Source organism: Labrus mixtus, chromosome 7, assembly GCF_963584025.1.
Source record: "Labrus mixtus chromosome 7, fLabMix1.1, whole genome shotgun sequence".
Taxonomy (NCBI): domain Eukaryota; kingdom Metazoa; phylum Chordata; class Actinopteri; order Labriformes; family Labridae; genus Labrus; species Labrus mixtus.
Genome location: NC_083618.1, coordinates 4597615 through 4607966, shown reverse-complemented (window position 1 = coordinate 4607966; position 10352 = coordinate 4597615). Strand labels below are relative to the sequence as shown.

Below are 10352 nucleotides of genomic sequence, written 5' to 3'. Positions count from 1 at the left end.
TTTTTGTTGATGTTTAACGTGAGTGCGGCTGCGCGTTGCTCAATGCTTTCGCCGTTGCTGACGCGACTTGGTTGAAAAAAAAGAGAGAGTTCACCGTCTGGCTGTTGCTAGCGAGTCTATCGAAACTGAATACATTGTACGACCCCAGGCGGGCATTGTTAAGGAGCCAAGGATAATTCAGCGACTATCTCTACCAGCGACAAACCAACCTCTCCCGTATGTGATCGCCCTTCCTCCTCGTCGGACGCTGCCAGCGAGGGCCAAGGAACAAAATAGCATATCGCCATTATATGATCCAGTGTCCAGAGTCACTTTTACCCTCCATGTGGGTGAGGGAACTGTGTGTATCAGATTATGGCGAGAAAAACAGTTAGCAGGAAAAGGAAGGCAGGAGAGCCCAAGGACCAACAACAGGTAGGCGGAAACCGGTGCGGATCAATTAAAGCTAACGCTAGCCACTTAGCATGCTAACTAGCAGTGGGCTAGCCAGGTTTCGCAGATACAGGCCAAGTCTGTTGCAATATATTTATGCATTACACAAAATTAACAACGACGACGTTTATAGATATGGGAATTGTGGTGCAATGTAAATAACAATACTACGTGTTTCTGTTTGAACGTCAGCAGTCGCTAATTTTAGCATGGCGATCGCCAACGGCAGGTCGTTACGACAGCTAGCCACGACGAGCGAACACCTTGTTATTGTGGCTGTAATTTGATTATTATCACGATATAATGAGTAAAGTATGTTGGTTAACTGGAGTCGTCACTAGACGCCTCCAGGTCGTCATAGAAAACCCTTAAATAATCGTTTAAAATTATGTTTACATGATGGTAATTGGGGTAGATGATGTCTGTTCCTGCTGTGTTTATTATTATCAGTCATTTAACCTACAAACAGGCTGACCAAGACAATCCTCTTATGTGTGAACATGAACTCTCATAACATCATTCATTTACACTCAGGGGTACAGTTGTTGACATCCTAGAGTATGTATGAAATGTAACCAGCAAGTAGGTGGCATCATTTCTAACAACTTTTGTGAGATTATGAGTAAATGTGAACAATGTTGTGTCGTACCTCGTGTTTGTAGGACTACCACAGAGAAATAACAACATGTAGACTTTAAAAATCACATGAAATAAACAGAAACACGGAACATTAATTTCACTCAGATTAATTTCTACAGATCAATTAATTAGACATTTTAAAAATATTTTCCTCTAACACAGAATTGTCCAATATTGTTTAATGGATAAGTAGGTCAGAGTCAATTTATAATCAATATTTGTTGTCATTTTGGAAATATATTCAGATGCTTCTTTTAGCTTGTTTGCCAGTAATCAAAGTAAGAATAACAAACATCTAATAGCATTGTGATGCATCTGATGCCACTAGTGAGTACAACTGTCAGAAGGTTATTCTTGGACCCCTGAAAGTGTCCAGGCTTGAAGCTAGATGATAATAATAATAATTTCTTCACTTGACAACAGTATTCATTGTTCTGCCAGCTGCTTTATTTTGTGTGGCTTACTTGATAATAATTTCACCATTGTGATGAATTGCAATACTTTTTGCTTTTGGTGGCCAGTGTGTGGAAGTCCATACATCCACTACATACACAGCTCCATTGAGACAGTATTCTTGAATAGACGTGAATGTTGGACAGTAAAGTCCACCCTGAAGAATTCCCAGGCTGGATGCTACACTACCAAGCAGGCAGCGCATATCACCATGGAGAAAGATGCAGGTGCAGAAAGCACTGGTGAGCTAATTTGACCCATGAAAGATCAGGATGACCGGAAACGTTGCTGGAGGGCTTGTCTGAGGAGGACCAAATGAATGAACGACAATTTACTTGAACATTATTTTTGAATGAGCACTGTCTCTGGTTGTCCATTGGGAATCGGGTTAGATTAGGTATCTCGAAAATATTTTGACTGGAAATTTTGTGAGTGCGTGGTTTTTATTTTTATTTATTTGTTTTTTTTCTGATCAGGCTGCGATTGTTAGGAGGTCAACCAATAACTGTTCAGTCTATATATGTATTTTTCATCTCCGCGATAGGAACCTAATAATACTAGCCTAGCAAGATGTGTATTATACTTAATTCCTGTAATAAACCAACCTAATGTAGTGTCAGGGCCTTTGCAGTTGTGTATTATTGCTCAATTACTCATGATCCACTTGGGCTCTTAAATCTGTGTCATTGAGCTTCAAAGATGTGTCCACAGTATTCTGGGAGATGAGTGGCTTGGTACAATTTTTTTGTACTGAATTAGAGATTAATCAAACATATTATTGTTATTGGATTATGGTAATAATTTTAATCTTTTGATCTGTACATTGGTTTGATTTATTATTGCAATAAAGGTCCAACCCTACTGTGAGTAAAATATTTATTGTATTTGTATTTTGTAATCTTTTGGTCTCGACAAAAAAACATTATCCTCCCATAGAAAATCTTAGGGATATTAACCCTTTTTTTTTCTCTTTTTCTTTAGCTGGGCTGGAGTCAGACACCAAACAAGCGGAGCCGTGTTTCTTCTTCTTCACGTCATGCTCAGCAGTGGTGGTGCAGTCGGCACTCCGTGGTATGTGCCCTTCGGGGACGGGAGTTCAGACCTCAACAGCAGCATGAGGTGCGGCTTCAGCGAAGCCTTCGGGGCTTTGCAGCTGGGAGGCTCCCTGGAATCCTAAAGGAGAGGGAGTTTTCTCTGGGGAGACTCAACAAGGTGTTTGCTTCACAGTGGCTCAATCACAGGCAGGTGGTGTGTGGGACCAAATGCAACACGGTAAGATGCTATTATTTTATTTTTTCTAATGCCAGCACATGGTATAAATCATATAATTACTAAGTTTATGTGCATCAACACAATTTTAGTATAAATAGAAAATTATATTTTAGTTTCTTTCACTCAATAACTGGCTTGTGTGCCAAAAGGTTGATCTCAAACTAAACCTAATGCCAGTAACAGAAGAATAAGCTGTCATGTTTTCAAATTGTCTTGTTTGTTGATTCAATGATGCATCACCTGGATCAGCAGGGTTCCCGATTCGTAAAATAGCTTGATGTTTGTCCTAGCTGTCCTTTCTGGTTCTGTAGGATACTTCACAACTTTCCGTAGCCTGAGAGCTCAACCACTGTAGTTTAGCTAGTAGGAGTGCAAACTCCACAAAGCGAGAACAGACGAGACTGAAAGAACGAAACAGCAGCACAGAAACTGCACGTTGTCGACTTCGCTAACACAATAGAAATCATCACCTAGTTCTCTCAGGGAGACCTCTGAAATCAGACTGTGTATTTTATACAGGTGCCACTATAATCCATATTTTTCAGTAAATGTTTGATTTTTAAGGCAGAAAAGTCCGAATTTGTCAGTTTGTAAACACAACATTCATAGGCTGGCCCTTCCTCCCCGGGTCTCAGACATCAGAAACTCTCTTTTTTTTCTTCTTACGTCTCCTAACAATCTGGCATCTAGTTTCTATGTTTCAATAAAAAGATGAAGTTTCACACCTGTGCAATATCATCTGCTGGGGGCTAAACACCCACTTCCCAAAGGTGTACATTTTCAGAGCACATCGCTCCAGTAAGATCAGGTAGCGGGCTCTGTAAAGAAGAAGACACGGCTACATACTTTTAGCGGGTCACCTGTGATGATGTCAACTTGTGTTTACGAAAGGACCAATTTAAACATTAAAGCAATATCCATCATATTCACTCCTCTAAATAACAGATATTTTTTTTGTTTTGACTCCTGAACTCGTTAGGCTAACCTCTTGTGTTTACTTTGTTTACTTGCAGCTTTTTGTAGCTGATGTCCTGACGGGGCAGATAACACGCATTCCGATGCTGAAGGACAGGGAGTGCCAGGGTGGAGGGTCTGGGGTGGGGGGCACAGTGGTGGCAGGGAGGAATTACAACCCAACAGCAGGCTCTCGTTCCCGGCTGGACCAGCAGGGCTGTGGGATTCACGCTATTGAGCTCAACCCCTCAAGAACGCTGCTAGCCACGGGAGGCGACAACCCCAACAGCCTGGCTATCTACCAGCTGCCTACACTGGACCCTGTTTGTGTTGGAGATGTAAGTGGGTTAGATCATTTTGTCTTCAATGAAACTAGCCCTGTTTAGACTGCCGCTTCAAGCCACGATATTTATGTGTGCAGCGCTGTGTGCTTGCATGTCTGACTGTTTGTGTATGTGGAGCAACGAAACACCAATATTACGCTGCAGCTGAATCGATATGAAAGTACCAAGACTTTAGAATGGCTAAGCTTTGTTACATCACTTTTATGAAGAAAAAAAAAAAGCAGCCTGAAAAGGGTGAATGAGTTATGGCTTATGGGTGATTATACAGTCTTGCCACACAGTTATTCAGTTAGCCCTGATTTTTGAGTGTGTCCTGCCATTTCAGTTGGTTTGTGGCTCCAACGGCAGAAGAGCTCGAGAGACTTAAATGTTGGTTGTTCCAAGAGGGAAATATTTCAGGATGATGAATACCAATAAAATGTCTTTGACTTTATATGAAGAGCTGCAGATTGTCAAATTTAACAAGTCAGTTAAACAATCTCCATGACGAGATAATAAAGCACTTGTAAAAGTGACCGCAATGGTTACAAGTGTAGATAAGAGTTATGCAAATGTATTTAAATGCTGAAATGCCTCTATTAGTCTAGGAATCCAGCTACCTCAGTTGTATTTAGAAGGTAATGCTAATAGAGCCATATTTGTATGCTAACAGTAAAGAAAATTTCCAATCAAGACAAAGAGTAGACCACATAGCCTACAGCCAGAGAAGAGTGAATTACTGTTATTTTATAGCTGTGATTATTTTATTTGTGCTATGTTCAGCTTAATTAGAGTAAATAGAGAAGTTTAAAACAAGTTGTTTTGATTTTAAATGTTATCTGTTTGTTTTTCAGGATGGTCACAACGACTGGATCTTCTCCATAGCATGGATCAGTGATAACATGGCGGTGTCTGGTGAGTTGTTTGTGTGAGCTAAGTGTTTAAATGTTTTATTCTGTTTAGTTTTTGTTTTTGTATGCAGTTAGCATAAGAACTCTTTAATCAGGGCATGTCTCTTGTGTTGATATTTCTAGGTTCCAGGGATGGTTCGATGGGCCTTTGGGAAGTGACAGAGGATGTCATGAGCCAGGCAGAGCGCAGTCAGAATGAAGAGACTGTACCCTCCTACGCCCACATCTCCCACCGCGCCCTCAAGGATATCCCAAAGGAGTACACCAACCCTTACAACTGTAAAGTCCGTGCTCTGGCTTTCAACAACAACCATAAAGTAAGGCTCATCCTAATGCATGTGCTAGTTTTCAGTGAGACTTTTTCCATGAACTTAACATCTATGTCATTATCGAATTGGAAATTTACACATGTGGTTTATGATGAAGAACATGCAAGGGTGGTAGTAACTTTGCTCTTCCGCTTAATCAAGATTCAGTAATACTCTTCATTTATTGTCTGTGCTGTGTGCGACACACACCAAGTTAAACGGAATCATAGTGCAGGGATGTTAACACATTAATGAGTTAGCAACATATGCTAATTAAGATTTCCAAATATTTTTTTAATCCATCTTTTGGGAACAGAGCAGTGTTTGGAATTGGAAACATATACTGAGCTTACGGGTGGGTGAGGGGGCGCATGACACATTTTACCAAGGGGAGGGACAAAATATCAGTATGGCAATATCAGGCTCATCCTGAGATAGTTAGGATTGATATTGAGATCATGATTATCTTACATCTGCATCACATACAGTTATCCAACTGAAACACTTTTAACGCTAAAGCATTCTGAATAAACATACATAAAAATAAGTAGAAAAATACAAGTGTATAAAAAGATGATATGTAATAATGAATTAAAGGGTATAGAAAATAAAAAAATAAATGAACTGATATTAACTAATGAGTCCGTCTGAGAGCAGTCGAGTCAAACACCACTCTTCGCTCGTAAAAATCTTTGAATCCTAATGCATGATGGTATATATTGCTCTGATAGTGACCATCAGCTGTACACTACTTTTCAAAATGCATTGTGGGATTCAATGAGTGGACTATATAGGGTATGATCATGCTCATTCAGAATTCGGACAGCACTCAAAAATGCTGATTCACTATATGGTGCACTGTTTAGGGAATAGGGAGTGATTTCGGACTCATCCACTGCCTATTTCATTGATAACTAAAATAAAATACACGTGTTATGTTCTACAAACTAGAGCGAGGCACGAGGCTCAAACTGGTGGACTGTGAAACTGACACTAAACGGCGGTGAATAAATCCATTAATCCTGCACTTTGCCTTTTTAGCGATTTGTATACTTCAGTTAAGCAGATATCGAGACGTATCATTATATAATTATCTTGCAGTATATTGATAATCTCTGAAACGCTGCATCGTGATTTTATCGGAGCTACCCTTCGTTCCCTCTCCTTTATTTTTAACGCGAAAAAAAGGACTTGAATGTGGTGAGAAAATTCTTGCAGCAAACTGATGAGCATGTTTTAACTTTTCCAGGAATTGGGTGCTGTGTCCCTGGATGGCTATTTCCACCTCTGGAAAGCTGAGCACAACTTGTGCAAGGTAATACATGGTTTGATACATAATAATTCTGTAAAATCCAGTGTAGATGACGCACTTTTAATACCTAATTTTTCATCTAAAAAGTTAGATGTGTCCTATAAAATGCTGACAAATCCCTCTATATTGGGTGGACCAATATATCAGTATAAAAAGCTGACAAACGTGCCATCATTATAGAGAGTGCAGCCACCACCATCACACACTGCATGCGACCTGAAATGTTTGAAAACTCGCCTCTATTCATTGTGAAGTGCAAGCTGTGGGGTACATAGCCACACAGACCAAACTGACAGCGACACTTTTTTCTCCCTCATGAGGTCAAAATCATGCATTTAAAGAAAACTGTGGCATATTGTTGAGCAGATAAACTGTATGGAGTGCTGGACTGATTGAAAAGACTCCTCAATTAAAGTTAAGTGACCAGTGAAGGTGGGCAGTACGACCTGCGGGCTGTCTGTACTTTACAACATTCATCGTAGGCTGAGAGCTCAACTACCATACTGTAGCTAGCCAATGATATTAGTTCAGTTAAAGAGATAGTTCTGTTATTTAGGAGTGGGCTTTTATGAGGCACTTTTCAATAGTAAGTGTCAAACATACAGGAGATGCCGGTCAGCTCGGCCCCTTTATTGAGAAACCAGCTGAAATATCAGCTCGGAAACTAGGCTAAAGGCCTTTGGTACCAATGACTTTAGCTATTTTAAAGTTTAAAAAAAATATCCAAAAATCAATGATCATGTAAGGGTATACTACATTCAGATTTTTTCAGCACTCGACATCACTGTCGGCAAGCTGCTTAGTTTACAAACATGTATAGGAGAGAATGAGCAAAGAGATGAGATGTACTGCTTTGTTCACAGGAGTCGCCAAAATCAACACAAAAATATAAAAGCTCCTCACAGTAGCGTTAGATATGAAAAGAAAATATTTTTTATCAAGTATTCCAATTGTTTTCTTACACTTTTTTACACATGTTGATTCACAAAGAAAGAATGTTTTCTTAAAGGCTAAAATCCTCATTAGTTCCTATTTAAAATGTGATGTTTATTCCCTCCAGATACTGTCCACCAAGCTGCCTCACTGCAAAGAGAATGTGTGTCTGGCGTATGGACAGGACTGGTCGGTGTACGCTGTGGGTTCTCAGGCTCATGTCTCCTTTCTGGATCCACGGCAGCCGACACACACCATCAAGTCGGTCAATTCCAGAGAGAGAGGAAGCGGTAAATGTTCCGTAAACTTGTAAAAACACACTTTAAGCCCACCATTTAGAACTGCAGACCTTTCTTAATTGATTAATAAGCCAAACATTAAAAGCATGACTACTTTAAAAGCATGACAGTTACATTCTTACTTTGGAGTGGCTGTGCATTGAAGACCTCTGGCTCTGTGTCTGTGCAGGGATCCGTTCAGTGAGTTTTTATGAGCACATTGTGACAGTGGGCACCGGCCAAGGCTCTCTTCTCTTCTACGACATCCGGGCCCAGAGATTCCTGGAGAACCCATTAAATCCAGCCGGGGGGTACAGGAAGTGCCCAGGAGATGGCATTCTTAAGCTCACTACAGGGAAAGGCTGGCTGGTATGCATTTTTTTTCAAACTTCTTTTCCAACCAATGTAATAAAATGGATTTAACCTTGACACAGATAATTGTCTTTCTAGATACATTGTATTTTTACTGGACATTTTCTTTCCTCATCAATAATCTCCCTCTCTGTTTTTCTCTCAGAATCATGATGAGACGTGGCGGAGTTACTTCTCAGACATTCATTCTTTCCCCAACGCCGTGTACACCCACTGCTATGACGACTCCGGCACCAAGCTGTTTGTTGCAGGTGGACCGCTCTGCTCGGGCCTGCACGGCAACTACGCAGGACTGTGGAGCTAGCCTCTTGGTCTCCTCCATCACTGCACCTTGTCCATATTTTTACAAAACCAGTCCCTCCATCCCTCTCTTTCTTCACGTCTGCTGACATCACTGTCTTAGGTATTCCTCTTGCTCATTGAAATATCACTCAAGTTTTGCTTACACATAGACTCAGGAGCATGATCTTACACCCACTGGATCACAGCTTTGTATATTGTTGTTGTGTATCTTTGTGTCCACCATCACACTTTCCTCTTCTTCTGCAGTTATTCCTTTGCTCCTTTAAACTCAGCTATTCAGTTTTATATGAATATGTACAAAGAATTAAATAAAAATGTTCTCCAGAGCTGCAAAATCTGCCACTTAGGAACTCAGAAGAGTTTTAAGATACATTAGGAATAAAGTAAAACATGTTCCAATCATTTAAAACATTTACATCTGACCCGCAGGGATTAGGCTTTGGTCTTTTGCTGGTTTGTTTTTATATGTAAGGATAGAGTGAAATGCTGCTTCCTCTGTGATAACTGACAGTGTCTATGTGGAAAATACAGGTGGAGTTTTTTTTCTCCCCAAAAGTTCCTTTTCTTTATCTCACTGAAATGGACAAGTAAAAGAGAGGGAGATGGACTGAGGGGAAGATCCGTTCTGAAGGACTGACACAGAGTGCAGTTTGTTGTTAGAGAATATTTACTGGTTGGACAGCTCGCCCTGTCCTGCAACAATCACAAAGAACTTCTCTCTTCTCCTGTCGGAAGTAAAATGAAGAAGCCAATCAATATGGGACAGAGTTTTCTCCTCAGATGATGTAGAGGAAAAATGCTAAATGCAGTGTTGTTGTTCTGAATTAATCCCCCCAAAAAAGCTTATTTTATTTTTGACTCTGTGTGATTTGACAGGTATACCCCTGCTATTCTAGGAAGCTTTATTTGTATTTATTTTCCCCTTTCTCTGTCCCTTTTATTTAGTCAATCAGGGGTTTTCATATCTGCTTCTTTTGGTTGTACTGTTATACTTTTGTTTGTGTTCCTTTTCTCTTCACACATTTGGCCAATCGGTGATGTTCAACTCTGCTCTGTAAGCGTACTATTGTTACTAGAGAATTGACCCTAAGGTTTAAAGTTTTGGTAGCAAGTAAAGCATCATATATATGACTATTCAAAGATACAGTAGCCTTTAATTTCTGGGTTCAATCTCCCCTAACTTTAATGTTTCTCTGACTCCTCCACAGGAACTAGGGAATAGACCTTTAGTGTCTCACATGTAGTTTTTCAGCCATCCAGTCAGAATGATGCGAAAGGAGAACCAATAAGAATTCTGGACTCAACCCTGATATTAGATGCTTCAGCAACACACATATTTCATAGATGGAAGAACTTTGTTTTGTTTTCTCTTCTTGTGTATCAAGCAGTGAGGGATGCTGCACCTCTCCTTGTTTGGTAGAGGCAGGGTAGGCTTAGTTACATTTTTGCCTTCCTAAAAGTCTTTCTGTGAAAGACTGCCACGAGTATCATAGTTTTCCTTTTCTACATGGAAATTTTGTCCAGTTTTCATGGTAATGACAGATTGAAAAGAGAAACCCCAATTAAGAACACAAATTTAACAAACAACCAACACTTTGAAAGTGTATTTTATATAAATATGTGTATATGTATGTGTAAAATACATAGGGACAGTTGCATACATTTTTATGTATATGTCTGAGGAAGTGTGTGGATCGATCTGTATACTTGGTGATGCCCTGTTTTTTTTATACATGCCTCATGAATGTTTTTACAAATGACTGAATTTGAGGATATTGTAAAATACAAACATCTGCAAAAAAAAAACAAGCTATTAAATCTTTAAAAAGAGTAAATAAAAATAAAATGTATATTGATGTAAA

At 39.8% G+C, this 10352-nt stretch overlaps 1 protein-coding gene across 1 annotated transcript; it reads left to right on the top strand.

Moving 5' to 3' along the window:
- Positions 1–10352, top strand: dcaf12 (DDB1 and CUL4 associated factor 12). The gene is made up of 9 exons (XM_061042233.1): positions 1–414; positions 2506–2796; positions 3810–4088; positions 4928–4988; positions 5108–5301; positions 6542–6607; positions 7665–7827; positions 8006–8184; positions 8333–10352. The coding sequence occupies exons 1-9, from the start codon at positions 355–357 to the stop codon at positions 8489–8491; spliced, it is 1452 nt and encodes a 483-aa protein (XP_060898216.1). The 5' UTR covers positions 1–354; the 3' UTR covers positions 8492–10352.

Bases quoted from the DNA above. Each gene is read 5' to 3' on its own strand.
- dcaf12 (XM_061042233.1), top strand. From the start codon at position 355: ATGGCGAGAAAAACAGTTAGCAGGAAAAGGAAGGCAGGAGAGCCCAAG. The intron at 415-2,505 runs GTAGGCGGAAAC...CTTTTTCTTTAG, and splicing joins AGCCCAAGGACCAACAACAG to CTGGGCTGGAGTCAGACACC. The intron at 5,302-6,541 runs GTAAGGCTCATC...TAACTTTTCCAG, and splicing joins CTTTCAACAACAACCATAAA to GAATTGGGTGCTGTGTCCCT.